The sequence below is a fragment of the Plectropomus leopardus genome, chromosome 5 (assembly GCF_008729295.1).
Source record: "Plectropomus leopardus isolate mb chromosome 5, YSFRI_Pleo_2.0, whole genome shotgun sequence".
NCBI classification, from domain to species: Eukaryota; Metazoa; Chordata; class Actinopteri; order Perciformes; family Serranidae; genus Plectropomus; species Plectropomus leopardus.
In genome coordinates, this window is record NC_056467.1 from 10123127 (window position 1) to 10140004 (window position 16878).

At 40.1% G+C, this 16878-nt stretch overlaps 1 protein-coding gene across 3 annotated transcripts; it reads left to right on the forward strand.

Annotated features, from left to right (window-relative positions):
• Window positions 1–307: 307 nt before the first annotated feature.
• sgcg (sarcoglycan, gamma) lies at window positions 308–16110 on the forward strand. Of its 3 annotated transcripts, none has more exons than XM_042486869.1 (8): window positions 308–503; window positions 5781–5978; window positions 7288–7392; window positions 9382–9469; window positions 10830–10949; window positions 13177–13249; window positions 13485–13608; window positions 14592–16110. In XM_042486869.1, the coding sequence occupies exons 2-8, from the start codon at window positions 5784–5786 to the stop codon at window positions 14757–14759; spliced, it is 873 nt and encodes a 290-aa protein (XP_042342803.1). In that variant the 5' UTR covers window positions 308–503; window positions 5781–5783; the 3' UTR covers window positions 14760–16110. The 3 variants fall into 3 exon arrangements, with proteins under 3 accessions (XP_042342803.1, XP_042342804.1, XP_042342802.1); XM_042486870.1 differs by having other exon boundaries at window positions 5784–5978; XM_042486868.1 differs by having other exon boundaries at window positions 309–503; window positions 5777–5978.
• Window positions 16111–16878: the final 768 nt, after the last annotated feature.

The following is a 16878-nucleotide window of genomic DNA, read 5'->3' on the forward strand; positions in this document are numbered from 1 at the left end:
TATCTGAAACACCAGCTTAACTTTATGTTGAGAGCCATGACTGAAGTCTCAAATTAGACCGGACTGCACCGAGCCTGGGGTTGGGCAGTGAAAGTGACTCACTGGTATGCATGATAAACAACTGCCTCTGCTCATTATGGATGGTTTCCTTGTGTGTGAGAGAGAGATTGAACCTCTCCACTTAATTCTCTCCCTCCTCTCCTCCTCCTCCTCCTCCTCCTCTGTTTCTGCCTCTCTCTCTTTACATGCTGATGATATTCTTATGTGTGCAGGAAGGCTCAAAAGGCAGAGGGAGTCAGAGTGGCTGCACGGGGGAGTGGGAGCGCCGTCTCGTGGCGATTAGCCGGGGCACACTCAGAGCTGGATTTATGGCACGCAGCTGTTGAGTGGCTGACAGAAGTGTGAGGGGCTCAAGCGCTGCTGCTTCTCAAGCTGCTCGTACCAGATCGAGCTCTGCTTACTGTTGCGTAGGAAAGAGGACTGCTGTGCCTGAACACACAACGGTGAGTACTCTGCCTTTTCTTTCACAAATATTCTGTGGCATTTTGTTTCTTTCATTACTCCTCTTGAGGATGTTTTTATAATGACAACCTTTGACCTACTGGACAATTTCTTTTGAATGTTTTGTCTTTTGTGTCTCATGTTGTGCTGTTAATACTTTGTAGTCTTGCAGAAGTAGTTTGGGGTCTGTAAAAAGTGTTTTGGGTTGCCAGCTGTCTGCAGTTTGACCATACATGGCCAGCAGTATTGGAATACAAAAATAACTTCACTGAAAGCGCACCTCTGTAATGTTTTGTGTTTGAGCAATACTCCAGCGTCTTTTCATTCCATTAGTTATACCTACGGTCTTTGTGTGTGTGTGTCCTGTGCTTTTTTAAATTTAGTTCACAATGTCATGTCCTATTTTTAGAAGTTAACAGCAGAGTGGAGACATGACGCCGGCTACTCACTAGACACAGACAGAAACTTCAGCCCCGTGCTCAGCTTTCGATCCGTCCACACGGCAGCCTCCTCTGAGTATTCCTTTTGCGAACGTCCTCCAGCTATACAATTTGAGCTTTCCTGACTCGCTGAAACTTTTGGCGTTCGGTCAGGTCAAGCCTCAGCTCAGAGGGAAGCCTGGATTCTCAATTACAGCTGGATCCCTGTGGGTTTTAGGCAAGCAGTTAGCCTGTCCGGCCTGGCCCTTGCTCTCAACCAGAGGTCAGAGACGGAGCCGGGATGAGGAGCATCACTTGTTTAAGGTTAATTGAGAAGGTGCCCCTTTATAAATTGCCCTCGTACCAGTGCTGAACCTGTACTCTTCATCTGTGGGAGCAGGGGACTGTGTTAGAGTGCAGTACAGTGCCTTTGAAACTTGACTATAGTCTCTCTTGTGGTGTAGGATCCATATTAGTTTTAAAGTTTTAGAATGAGAATCTCAATCAAAACAACCACTTTTCTATCACCAGGAGCCTAAAAAGGCATGGACCTGACAAAAACTATTTTCTGTCCAAGGTCAGACTGTATTTCTGATCATGAAGCCCCGTATATTAAGCATTCTTGGCACATGAGCAGCGAGGCTGTTCGGGGCGTGTTTATTTGGGTTGCTATGGAAGGAGCAGTCTGTGGCTGAAGGGCTGGTGGTAACACACACTGGAGCTGGAAGACGCCTCTTTAAGGTCCAGCCTCAAAGCTGCCTCCTCCTCCCACTGCTGCTGAAGTACAGAGGCCTCTTAATGCCTTCATTTAAAGTAATTAGACTGGGTTAGATCAAATCCATTAACAACATAATGAACAAATCCAGAGTGCTTCCACCCCCACCGCTCATTTACCCAGAGTGAGCTGATCAACACGCAAATGATCTGTGGCTGTTAATAGGTATAGTTCAGGGGATATTGGAATCAGTCAATTTTACAGACACTGATTAATCTTAGTCCTCTTTTGAGAGTACGTCCTGGAAAAAACATCAAAAAATAAACCCCAAATGATTCCACGTTCGTTAAAGTGGCTGAGCAATGGTGTGCTGCGGGGACGATGTTTTTCTGTAGGCTGACATGGAAGTTAGCGTCGCCTGTGTTTCCTCATCGGGTAGCCTATGGGTTTTTTGGATTATTGCAGAAAATAAGTTCTGTGACAAACATTTATGATACTTACATGTTTTGTTTAGCTAGATAATTTTTTACCAATGAACACCATTTTTATCATTTTTGAAGCCTAAATGTAATCGTCAGAAGTAAAAAGCTTGCGTTAAACTATAAGCGAACTACACTACAGTCGCATGACTTAACCTCGCTTCCAAAACGAGGCTGTAAAGCGATGTCCTGTAGTCTCATTCAGCCACTTGTTTGTCTTTTTTAAGACACAGAAAAACTTCAGAATTCAGGAGGGGGGTATTTACTGACGTATTTTATATTTTAGAACCAAAGTCTCTTAAGTGTGTGTTGACTAGAGACCTTATTTAAAGCATCTAACAAAAACACATTCAAACTCGAATGGTCACACTGACCTTGACCTCGGACCACTAAAATCTAATTAGTTCATTCTAGAGTCCAAGTGAATGACACGTGCAATGTAACTGGAGCTGCAATGTTGAAGGGTCACACAGCAGACGGTGCTAGATATGAAGGGACGGTGTCCGCTGCAGTGCTTTTTGGGTGAACTCGGCCTGAGAAAACTTTTAGGTACACTCAAAATGATGGTGGCCGATATACAATAGAGTGTTTGCATAGAGAAAGTATGTTTATTGCTTTTTATGACAGACTTTTTCGTCCTATGATAGTGCGCCAGCTATTGAGTCCTTCAATGACTGCAGACCAGGTTTCACTGTGTTGTACCTTAGTGGTGTGACATCACTGGGACCGTGACTTCTCCTCTTTTGACCCCTCTTGACGGACAGACAACCTGAAATAATAGGCCTTTGCCTCCGGCCACAGCTATTGCCAGTGCGGAGGCTTTAAAAACCCACAGAGTGCCCCGGGGATGATTTTTTTCTGTAGGCCAGCTCAGAAGCTAACGTCGCCCTGGTTCCCTCGTCAAAAAGCCTATGGCATTTTTCCATTGGATCTTGGATTATTGTACAAAATAAGCTCCGTGGTAAACAACATTTATGATACTTACACATTTACATTGTATGCATACACATGACATTTTGCTCAGCAAGACAATCTTCACAAATGAGCACCACTTTCAGGATTTCTGAAACCTAAATGCAATCGCCGGAAGTAAAAGGCTATTGTTAGGCTAAAACGTACTACGCTACAGTTGTGCCACCACCACTACGAGGCTATAAAGCTGTGTTCGGCATGACGACATTCTGTAGTGTCATTTAGCCACTTGTTAGCAGCTGCCAATTTAGTATTTGAAATGTATGAAAATCTCTTAAGCCTGTGTGAACCACTGACCTTATTTAAGGATTCTAACCAAAAACCCATTGACTTTGAGCTGAGGGAACCAGAGGTGCTGAAATGCTAACAGATTGCCAGGTTTTTTGACTCATTCGTGCAGCACTCCATGTCATGTTTGTGGCACACACCCTCACTGTAAGTTTCTGTTTCTCTGCTGCATTGCTGAGATTCAATTTGTCATCATGACTCATTCTCACAAGTAAGATTTAAAAAATAAAAACAAGGTGAGATGCAGGGAAAATGAGCATTTCACATAACTTAACACTTATCAACCTTTGATATCCTCTCCCCTGTGGCAATGCTCAAAGTCATTTTTTTCCTCTTTTCAGACACGATTCATTTGTTTAGTTGTGAAATAAGGGCTATTCATCACAGCTGGGCTCGCAGGCCATGTGACAGGTCCTGTGGAGAGGCGGGTTCGGTCATAGAAATACACTCTGCCTTTTATGCCAACACGTCTCCTCCCTGTGTTTACTGCAAACAGCATGAAACTAGCCATGGAGACTATAGGCCTTTATTATCGGCTCTCTAACATTTCCTGGACCTCAGTGAGTTCAGACCCCAATGGCGAGCACTTTTGCTTTTATTCATTGCCCCTTGCTGTGAAGGCGGGATGATATTTACTTCATTATTTATAGAAACACAGCTTATTGGGTTTGTTCGTACAGAATGGGACGGTTTGCAGAGTCTGTCTGCTTGTATCACATGGGAGTCACAGCATGATGATGTGCCAGGCTGAACATCTGTCAATGTCAAAGAAGAATTACCTCTTGGTTTGAAAAGCAGCTCCTTTAACATGATGGAAAACATCTTTATTGTGGCAGTAAGACGCAACATCTGTCCCATATGTAAATCAGCCTGACTACTGGAGTCTGAGCCTCTCAGGTTCAGAAAACACTGCTGAGACAACGTAAATATGTCTTTGTTCTGATAACTTTTTCCATAAAGTTTAGATGTGTCGGCTCTAAACTATTGATGAAGATTTGGAGTGTTTTGTTGCTTGGAGAAAGCTGCAGTCTGTCTTTATTTCTGCCTGTTCTGGTGTTTTATTGACTCATAATAATCTCTAGCCGACAGCATTTTCTTCAGGCCTTGTCCTCAGTGAAATCAGCTTTTTTTCTGCAGCCTGTGTGTGTTATTAATGCAGATTATTCAACAGAGAGTGACACCGCTCCCCTCTCTGCAGCCCTGTGAGGCTGCGTGGTTCTTGGCTCCATGTGCCCAAACACACACTTTCCGTGTGGTTGTGAAATCTGTCCCAGAGGTTCCCTGTTGTCACATTGTCAGATGGTCCAAATGTGCTGACTGGGGGGCTCGTTTGCAGGTTCTGCAGTTCTGCAGTTGGAGCTCCGCTTGCCCTCACACGAGCTGAATACAGAAAACTGCTGTTTTTTTGCCATAACTTATAAGACTTGCTGTGGTTAATGCTGACATTAATCTCCTTGGTTTTTGTTAGTGATAGCCTTCTGCTGTGGAGCCAGAAAGTACCGCCTCTGCTCTTTACTAAGTGGCATTTTCCTTTGGCTTTTGACTTTTTGAAAAACTACTGGAAATTCCGTCAAGTTTTCCACTGGCGCAATGAGCCAAATATCCACTGTGTCTGTGAACAGGCTCTGGGCTCATGAATGAAAGACTGTGGACTGTGTGAACAAGGCATTGTAAAGAGGCACAATTCTGCAGCTTGGACATATACAATTAACTGTAAAGGCTTAAACTGAACATGATAGATTCAAATTTTATTGGAAATCAACCTCATAACATGATTCAGGGAGCAGAAATCCACCAAACCCACAGAAAAGATCTGTTGCTAACCATCTTTTATACCGCAGTATTGTATTCAATATTTCTCCAAACGCACGCTCCAAAAACAATCTGTACACTACCTGCTCAGCACCAAACGGCAGACAAACATACTTGGCAACTAGCTGGTGATGTGATGCATTTATACTGTATGGTAAGAAATGGCCTCAAATTGCATGAGACGTCATTTCATTGGCAAACGTTGTGGATGGTCGCTGGTATCACCTAAGTCAAGCTCCTAAACACTAATATTAGAAAGCGGAGTTAAAACACTGCAGACCACTGGCTGGTCAGGGAAAACTATCACTTGTGCAGCACAGGACATCCTGCATAAACCAAGATGATGTCAAAATGATGTTACAACATTTGTAGTTGCAGCACGCTCACAGTCACTACATACTGGAAAATGAATTTGAGAAAAGCACCTGCCACCAAAAGCCTGTTTTTTCTGACCCCTGACAAACTACACTAACTCATGTCATATCATGTCATGTCCAATCTCACTGACCAGCATGAAAGAGCAATATGTCTTCATGTGTTTAACATCTGTGTCTGTTGCCCATGTACCTTCCATGGTGCACTGTGCCCAGCCAGCAGATGGTGCGGGAGCAGTATGTCACCACCACCCAGGGCAGCAGCTCGCCCAGGCAGGTGCCCGACCACGTCTACAAGATCGGCATCTATGGCTGGAGGAAGCGCTGCCTCTACCTGTTTGTCCTGCTGCTCATAGTCATCCTGGTGGTCAACTTCGCCCTCACCATCTGGATCCTCAGGGTGATGTGGTTCAACCCGGTACGCATGACTAGCCTTAGCAGTCTGTGTTTTCAGCTGGAATAATTTTCACCAATTTCTTTTCTTCCCTTTTTCTTGCTTTTCTTTACATCTGTAGTATACTTTATTGGTGTCACTTCCTATTTTTAAGTTCCAACTCACTGACCCAGTGATCCTGCTTATTATTATTAGCAGCAGAAGCAGAAATATTATCTATCATTAAGGATACTTGGCTGTCTAAACAGGATAGTTTGTGTTTCTCATTTCATGGAGTCTTGTCAGCTTTCTGTCCCAAGTCCAGATGGCAACGGTGGATTTATGCAGAAGCAGAAAAAGGGACACAACAAGCCCACACACACTCTCTCTCTCTCTCTCTCTCTCACACACACACACACACACACACACACATTGTTGTGACGTGCCTGCACAGCTTAATCAATTGGTTGGTTTCTTCCTTCAGGGAACATTGCTGGGTGTGTTATACACATGGAAACCTATATGAAGTGCCTGGATTAAGATTTAAATTCCAAACCTGCTATATTTTGAATTTTTACCTTGCATATAAAGTAAGGCTGTCAAACAATACATTTTTATAAAACGCAAAATTAAATGTTTTCAATTCATTATTTTGCATTACAAAATAGTTATATAGTCCATACTGACACGGTAAGCAATTCTTAGTCAAGACAATCTTTTTTCCATCGCCAAAATTTAACCTAACTTTGGAGCATTATTTAGCCCCCTTCCACGACATGCTATCACTGGATTCCTTAGCTCCTCTAGTTTCATATGATACATCATCAAGCAAGCTTTAAAACTCAGCCCGATACAAAAAAAACAAAAAACAATGCGTAATGTACAGGCCGTAATTGCATCACAACTAATGGGTTACGCTGACAGCCATAATATAAAGGTGTTCATTTGATTAAATACAGTTAATTATTCAGTTTTGCTTGCAGATTGTGACTTGCCTGCAAAACCCAAAGGTGAGTCAGTGACAGCGCTCCAGGAGTCAGTGCGGCGATCTTCATATCAATATCAATCATCATATCTTTATTGTGGCAATTTTGCCAAAACCATTACCAATAACCAGGAAAATGAACGTGCATAATTAGATAAAAATGTCAGTGAACATCAGGCAATGTGTGTTTTTTAATCTGGCAGAAAGATCTGTGTCAAAGTTGACACAACAAAGTTATGATGGGTTTGAGAGTGATTTGCCCCAATGCTGTCACTGACATAATGACCTTTCCTTCTTTCACTTTTTCCTTGGCTAAACCTACCTTTTTGCATCTTTACCTGAATGCATGTGTGTTGGTTTTGTTTATAGGAAGGAATGGGACTCCTACAAGTAAACTCAGATGGGGTCAAGCTGGATGAGGGGGAGTCAGAGTTTCTTTTCCCCATATACGCTCAGGAGATCCACTCCAGAGAAGTAAGATAATCAAGAACACACACGTTTCTTGCTCTTCTTCCTACATTCCCCTTCACTCTGCTATCCCTCTTTTACTCCTCATCTGGCTCTCCTCCCTTTTCTATCTCCATCCAAAATAATTCTCAAACTTCTTTTTGCTCAGTTAAGTGGCCCGACAGCAGGGCCGTCATTGCATCTCACTGTTTACAAAACTTCACTTGATTGTGAGTTGGATCTGTAAAGACGACACATCCTGTCATCATCTAAATCTAATTCCTTGCAGACTTTCCAGCAGTTTTTATCCAGCTGTAGTGAGTGAACTGCATATTTCTCACTATACTTTTTTGGGGAGATGTGTCAGAACAAAGTGGATTTGGCAGTCCCGCACAGCGCACGTGGTAGTGCTGCAAGCTCTCCATTAACCTCAGGGATATTTTGTGGTGGAAAGTAGTTTATGGCCCGCCTGCTAGCAGCAGATGGGAACACTTTGCTGCAGTTGTTTACATGTTATGGCTTTTCTTGCTCATAGCAGCAATTTTTTAGCATTCTTTCTTCTTTATGGGGCTAATTAAAAAGGCAATGTATCCCTCATTTATGGACGGACACTTTCTCTAATGTAATCTATGGACTTCTAATAAGATTCAGGATTTAGTGATTCACCACCTCACCTTCCACATGAAAGTTCGTTTCTCAGATCATTTTTGCTAACGGGGCTTCCTTACAGCTGCAGAGGAACGGTTTTGATGTATTTCAAAGGCTGTCTCATACAGAAGTCTACTTTTTCTGAGTGTTTCTGTCATGTTTCAGTCCATCGCCTGGTGTCATATCTTCTGCCAATATTTGTGCAAAAGATTTGTGCCACTTTCTTCTCAATTGGCCACCAATATTATTAGATGTTAATATTTGTGTGCATTTAAGTTGTGATGCTGGGTGTCTAATATTCTACGTCAGGATGTCTAACGCCAACATCAATTTGACATACGACATTGATGATGGATGATGTTTATATTTTTAGGTTTTCCGTTGTGTTGTTAAGTGACTAAAATCCACCGTCTACCAAACTTCTCATGCCAACATCATCTTGACGTTGAATAAAAACACATAGTTGCAAACTCAGCTGTCGTCGAACATCAATATGATCTCAGACAGAAGTTGGACTATTACTTCAGACAGATGATTATTTTGGTTGGAACGAAAATAAGGTTGACGATATTTTAAATATCGAAAAACATTAGAATTTCACGTTGTATGGACATGAATATTTAGACATTTTGCAGATGAATGGTTGTGTTTTTAAAAACCTTATGACTAAATGTTGTTTTTCTGTGTCAAGATGATGTTGGCATGAGACGTTGAGAAGATGTTGGATTTTTAACAACACATTTTAAAACCAACCAAATAACATCAGCTGTCATCAGTATTCTATGTAAAATTGACTTTGGCATGAGATGTTGTCCTGACATTGAAAGTTGGTTGTCCGATGTCACAATCTAAATTCAACCAAAAAATAGTGTCAGAACAATGTTGTTGGCCAGCCAGGAAGGTATGGAAAATAAAACCCAATGTCAAAATGTTAATGTTAACACCGTAATTCTAATTTATTGTTTGACATTAAAAATAATGTAATTTTCATTCCAACCCAAATCTTGATTGTTATGGTTCTGCTAACGTCAGCATGCAAACATGCTCACGAGGACAATACTAACATGCTGATGTTGAGGAGGTAGGCTTTAATATTTACTATGTTCGCCGTCGTAGTTTAACTTGCTGGCATGCTCACAATAGCTAATAGGACAAAAAAAGTATAGCTGAGGTTGCTGTGAATGTCAGTTTTGAAGGCATTTGGTCACAAACTAAGCAAAATTAATTGTAATTAGACTGGGAAACTCTAAAAATATTCTTTAAAATAATATAACTGGGTTTCATTTTCTTATTTCTTGTTGCAAATGTGTATCAGTTCTGTATACAAAGCATGGTGAAATTGCCTTTTCTTTTTTTTTTTGTTCACAGGACTCTTCACTTCTAGTGCACTCATCGGAAAATGTTTCCCTTAATGCCCGCAATGAAAGCGGTGATGTCAAAGGGAGGTTATCTGTGGGTAAGGGCCCAAAAGGGGACACATGTACACACAAAGAGACAGATAGAGCACTCATGCATAACAAAGTATCCCACTGATGTATGAGGGCAAGAGTAAAGTCATTCATGCACTTGTCCTGCAGCGATTTCTCGTCTAACATTACCAGAGACAAGAAGCTATCTTTCCATTTATACTCTCTTCGCTTTCCATTTAAAATCCATTAAATGCAACATTCCTCTCTCTACCACTGCTTCTGGGTCGTTCTATATTACACAGAGGGCCCGAGGCATGTGGAGGATCATATTTGTGCGTCTTTTATGGCTCACCAATGGCTGCATTGGGGTGTTTTGTCATAATTAAAAGGCCAACAAATGACCCGGCTAATTGCTGTGTTCTGCAGCGCCGTTATGTGTCCTTGATCATTAAGCCGTAAAAACCCTAGCCTGCACCCTCTTGGCCCTCCGCGAATAAAAGTAAAATGCTTGTTAGAGAAGATTACATGCCGCTTCACAGTTGTAGGTGATGACGTGGGTTAAATATCTCAATGACTGATCTACTTGCTTTAGATTTTCCTCTCACAGGGCTGTCAGTGTAGTGAGGGGTGAAGTCAAGTGACCTCAAATACATCACCTGTTAGTTTGAGCACTATTGATTTGCTGATTTACCTTGTGAATTAACACATTTTCTTTTAATTTCTTTTCAAAATGGGGTATTTTTTGCCACTTCCTGTGACGAGGTTGAGATTTTCAGAAGGCAAAGGGTAGACGTGCCTCATAATCAGGGTTCCCCATGGATCCTTAAAAAGATGTTAAATTAATTAATCTAAAAATACAGCCTTAATTTGCATTAAAATATTTTAAATCAATCTTTAGAAAGTCTTAAAAATGCTAAGATATGCAAGTATGCTATTATGACTTTTTTTTCAGATGTTGTATTGTAATATCTCAAAATAATTGGCAATATCTATTTTTAAATAATTTACTGAATGACCCTTTCATTAATGTCAGAGATCAGGTTAGAAGAACAAATGTGTTTTTTTTCAACATTTAAAGTAGATTTTCTGACTTTTTATTCTAACATGTTAAAAAAAAACATTTGGGTAAAATTGTCCCTAACCCTGAGTTTTTTTGTCATTTCATGTTTTTTTTCCCTTCAATCTTAGTTACAAAATTGGTCGTTATATTCAATTCAGTGTCATTAAAAACATCTTAAAAAGTCTTGATTCTCGCTTGCCTTAAACTGTAGGAACCGTGATTAGTCTTAAAGCACTGCCGATTTGAAAATTATAACCGCAGAAGAAAGATTTGATTTTGATTCTTTTATTTCCATGTAATATTGCCAAACCCCTTCAGATATTCTTGCTGTTGCTTTGTTGTTACAGGCCCAAAAGAGGCTCAGGGACACACTCCGAATCTGCTCATTAACTCCCACAATGACAACATGCTGTTCACTGCAGATGGTGACCAGGCTGTGATTGGACCAGACAAACTACGGATCACAGGTATACCGACGGCTGCCACCTGCTGTTTCCATGGAAATGTTGCACACCTCTTGGCAAATTTTTTTTTTTTCCAGATTTGGAAAACCGATAATATTGACAACAGATGTGAACTCGACAGGAGCAATTTGGTTTGATGGCAGATATCTGTGCAACAATCTAGCAACCAAGGACAAAGACGGATGCAGTCATTTTCATAATCATTCATGTCATAGAGCTGAGTGCATGGATATCTCTAAAGTGAAAAAAATGCCAGGAGCTCAGTTATCTAAAGCGCAGCGTGCATTAATGCCATGTAGGTGAGATCCATCACATTAGATTCTAATCAAACGTTTTTTCATGTACATTTTGAACTAACAAAAGCTTATCACACCTCAGCACCGCACAATATGTCATTTACACAACAAAGCACTGAAGAAAACAGTCTTGCTGGCTTTCAGACTGAGCCATCCTCCATTCTCTTTTCTGTCCTGCTTCACTTTACTGTCTCTCTGTGTCCAGTCTGTGTATTGATTGTGTTGTGGGTCACTGCCCACACACTGTGATAGCTGATTAATGTTGAAGGGAGTGTCAGCTGATAGCCTCATTATGCCCGAGGTCACTTTGATCCACAGAGAGCAGACAACTCACTTTTTAAAAACAAGCTTCACAAATTGAAACGCTGCGCGGTTAAAACATGATCCGGACCCTTCAGTCATGCTTGCAGCTCTGAGTGCTCATATACACAGCGCTGCTTTGAGCTAAATGCTAATATCTATGAGGGGCTGATTGTAAAGTTGTGCAAAATATAACATTTGATTTAACATTTAGATATAACATTTAACATTTAGATATAACATTTAATATTTAGATTTAACATTTAAATTTTAGAAGTAACATTTTACATTAAACACTTACATTTACCATTTACAGTTTAAACATTTTTATTTGACAGTGACATTGTCTTTAACATTTTTTTCATGAAAGAATGAATCTTATAAAGTTTGCAAATATTGCCCTAAATGTGTTTAAAAGTGACTTTGAAAAATTCACACATTTTTAATTATGTTTTAGGGCTAGATGTGAAGAAATGTTGCTGTTTCAGAGTGCACAACTTTACAGTTGGCACCCCATAAATGTCAGCATATAAATGCTCACAATGACGATGTTAAATACTGATGTAAATCAAGTATGCTGTTGTGCTTACAATGTTTACTATCCTAGTTTTGCATGCTATATATTTGCTAATTAGCACAAAACACAAAATATGCCTATTCAACACTAGTCATTTCACTAAAAGCCAAAATGTTGCTTGCTTGTGGCTGTAGAAGTGAAAGTATCTGATGATGATATTGTGTGATATTCATCTTCTGGGAACCATGAATATCTAAAAAACATGATAGTAATTTATGTAATAGTTGTTCAGGTCAACAGACCATAGACGGTATAAATAATGGACATGGCTACCATGACATCACCCACTGGTTTGTGGCATACAGTCTGTTGTTTGTGGACTGCTGTCTTAAGGCCTCTGCATTTCTGCTGTTGCCATATTGTTTTTTTGGAGCCAGAAGAGACCATATTTGGACAGGAGGGTGTGGCTGACTCAGATCTTGCAGACAGCCTGTCTCTCAAGCAGCCCTGCCCTTATGGAAGAGCTATATTAAAATAAATACATTTAAAAAGAAATCATCCCTGTACAGCCAGCATGGATGCTGAAATTATCTATAGAGACAAAATAATAGTAGACATGTTTATTTCGACTGCAAAATTCTGGAGCCAGCCTAAAATAGCCATTTGATGGACCACAGATTCTGGCTTCATTTTTCAGCCCCGGAGGTTGCAGCTTGGGGATCATCAAAGTTGATATTCATCTTCTGGGGCCCACGAATATCTACCAAACTTAACATTTTTTGTAATAGTTGGTCAGATCAGAATAGACCAGCATCACTGGAGACTTGCTGGATAAAAACTGAAATGTGCTTGAATGCTGTAGATGTCTAATTGCTCATTAGATGGTCATTTTAAGTAGAGTGTAGTCTTATTTTTAGCCCTGGTTTCAGTCTGTTTGACTGCAAGATTTCAGAAAAGTGATGACTTGGTAATCCCCGAAACCGTGTATGTCAGTGTGTAAACAATGTACACACACTATTATAGGATCAGTCTGCATGTGTGCATCAGACCCTCACAGTGCGCTAGATTTTGTAACACATCTCGATTCAGCCTCTGGACATGTGTGTCTTTCCATCAGGTCCTGAAGGAGCGCTGTTCCAGCACTCAGTGGAGGTGCCGTTGCTGAGATCTGAACTTTTGAAAGACCTGAGGTGAGCAATTCAACCATCTTGTTTGGGTTGTACTACGTGATATTACAAAAGAAATAATGCATGACATCCACTGAAGAATAGGTCACGCTTCAGTCTGTAGATTTACCTTCCTCAGCATTGCCCTGTCATCACTGATGTGCAAACTATGTCGAATAAAACTAAGAGCATCCAATTTTTTTTATCTCTTTAATGTGGATGGAAGCTGTGATTATTATGATGAGCTGTTTTGCTCTAGGTTGGAGTCACCCACTCGCTCACTCAGTATGGATGCGCCAAAAGGAGTTCATCTCAAAGCGCTGGCTGGCAACATTGAAGCTGCTTCCAACATGGATGTTATTCTGCATTCTAGCATAGGACTGGTAAGATAAACAATATTCACTTCCTGAAGTCTCTTACACAACAACTTCAGGTCTGTTTTTTTTCTTTTGATTAAGGGAATATACAGTATGCTTTTGCAACAACATGCTGCTTCACGCTTCTATAATCTCTCACAGTCGCACCTGGGAGCTTTTCATCCAGGGGAGCCTCACTCAAGAGCAGTTTGACAGTTTGCTTTTTCCATTTGTTGGAGTTGTTTGTCCAAAATACTCTACAGATTGCCCTGAGAGAGCTCATTAGACCAGTTCTGCTTTAGTTCTACGTTTACACATCATACTGTACTGTGCTGTATTGACTTCTAGCAGAGTTAAACATGAGGAGTAATTTATAAAGCCAAAAACAGCCTTGAGATCCTTGTCTGTAACTGTAATGAGGTCATTAACTTACAAAACATTTATTTGGGCTTTGGAGGTCTGTTGTGTAGTGGTTTGCAGTTTCCATGTTATTATTTAGAGTGAGCTTTGGTGATTGGTTGTGGCTAAGTCAGGGCTGGATAAATTGTTGTGGTGCAGCTAACTGCCACATTAAAGCATTTGTATGTCAGACACTATTTTGACCTTTGTTAATGCATTCTCAGGAAAGTAGCACATTTAAATGACAACATACTTGCAGGGTTTATCACACTATCTCTTTTCTTGCTGTGGGGGAGATAACTAAGTGTTGATCTGCACTGAACTTGTCCTGGGTGATACTAAACGCTATTTGAAAGCTCACATTCTCTGGTTTTCTGCCACAGGAATGTGGACTTTGTGTCACATTCTCTTTATTATATCTTCCTTATGCATCAGTGCATTGGTTAGGCACTCACTGGACATCCCTCTACCTCAAAGCGTACTGTCATTATGTGTGCATGTGCACTCGCTTTAAAGTGCAAAGAATTAAGCAGAGTGATATTTTCTTGCTGATTTAGTGCAACTCTGTTCTCCTTGTGTCGTCCTTGCTCTCCACGCTGTCTGCTGTACAGCTGGTGCTGGATGCTGAGACTGTACGCATGCCGAGCCTGCCCCTGAGCGAAGGAGGGGTTTCTGGAAATGCTCAGGGTCTCTACGAGGTCTGCGTCTGTCCCAGCGGTAAGCTCTTCCTGTCCAAGGCGGGGGTCACCTCCACTTGCAGTGAGAATCAGGAGTGCTAGAAAGACTTTGACAAGGTAATCGATTTTCCATCTCTCAGTGGATGTGTCTTCTGGGAGGCAACAAGCACAACTGTTTATATCTGGCCTGAGTTTTTTTTATCTTTATACCACAGTGGGTCTATGATGATCTCAGAGCTAAGATCCCACTTGCACATCAAGGCCTGTAAAAATACAACTGCCTGCTGGCGTACATGTTGGAGATGTCATGAAATGCATCCTTTTAGTTGCATTTATGACCTTCTAACCATTCAGCTGAAACAATTTGGCACACAGTTTTAAATTTATCTGTATAAGAGCTTTGTGGAGATTTTTTTTAAGTACACAGTGTCATGGCTGGGCAATGAGGAGCTGGTAACAGCTTACATCCTATGCAATATATGTGGTGCAATAAATGAACTGACACATATCAAGGGCTTGGAATTCTCAAAAAATCTTTTAAATGCAGACAGAATGTTATTAAAAATATTTATTTTGGTTTACGTATGCCTCCAAGCCCTTGGTGTGTAGTTTTTTTTCTCTTGGTGTTAAGCATGTTTTTATTTAATCTGGGAAGAAAAGTGGAAAATGCTGAATAATATTTTGTCATCATAGTCAAGTCAGAGATTTAGAGCTGGATTTTATCTCTACTTAAAACTCAAATTCAGATACAACACTAGGCAGCAGACTTGTTTCTCATTTTGTTTCAGCTGTTTTATAGGTTTGAGATGAAAATACAATGTGGTTATTGTACCATAAAGTGTTACTAGTGTGGTATCACAATTGTGATAATGTGTTGCTTTTTTCCCATTTATAAGATTATGTATGTTTGGCCTGTGTTATTTTTAAGCTTTGCATAAGCATGCAGTTATACATTAGTTATACAAGACAAGTTTTTCTTGGCAGTACGCTGGCCTGTGTTTGTTTAGTAACCTCATTTACAGCCAAGGGTTTATAAATAACAAAGCATTACATTTGACCACTGCAACATGGAATCAAAAACAAAACAGTTCTCGTAACAGTAATGTAGTTTTGCGTGGAAAAAATAATGAGATTGTTTTAGTTTTGCTTTGAGTCATATATGCCTTTTTTTTTTTTTTTTTTACACAATATGTATGACAGGTCATAACCAACATTTGCATTTCTAAAATTAAAATTCTCAGTTCTCTGTCAAAAAGGGCAATATTTTGTATATTTGAATTTAACATAAACTTATCCACAAGACTGTTTTAAAGATGGTGTTATGTTATCATTGCCAGTATTAGTTGAAATAGATCATTTGCAGTTCTCACATATGTTGTGGCATATTTTGATAAGGTGTGCAATGTGTATTTATTAATTTTGTATGTTGAATAAACTTTGTGCTATTCTTCTATGATGTGTCAAAGCTATTCATTCTCAGATATTTGTTTTTCTGAAGACTAGTCTCAGGTCTTCTAATCAGATCTTATTAACAAAATGGCACCAATAGACTGGCAGTTGTTTAACGTATTACACCATTTTTTAATGTCAACTGTTCCTTGTGTTCTGCTGCATTTAGATTTAATGTGAACAGGTTTAATATTTCCTAACTATGTTTATTGGCTCTCTGATGCACTCTAGTGGAAAAGCGCTGCAGCACCACCAGGATGCACAAAACAGACGGTCTGAGCATCAGCACAAACCTGATGGACTCCCACCAGCAAGCCAAGAGAGCAAATTGTCTGCTCATATTCAGTAGGTCTCCACATGCTTTTTGTTGCAGCACAGATTTTTAGTCTTTGTTTCGATGGTTTCGCCATCACATCTGACTCAAATTTTAATTTTTCAAATACAATATTTGCCTGAGATTGTTCAAATGAGAGAAAAATGTTGTTTCAGAAAGTGAGGTTTTTTGACATGTAAATGTAGCTCTAAAAACAAACACCTTAATCTTAAAAAAGAAACCCATTAGAGCCACTCCTGCCAGCTGTGATAATCCCATGGTTATCCCATTATAACTGATATCCCATATCTCCATTTGTGAGAAAAATATGCTGTTTTTCTTGCAATCTTAAAACATATAAAATTACATTTTAACCTGTTCCCAACACATTTTCTTGGGCAAAATTGCGAAACTTGCAATCTTAAAAATAAAAAATTAAGGATCCATGAACAAATTTAA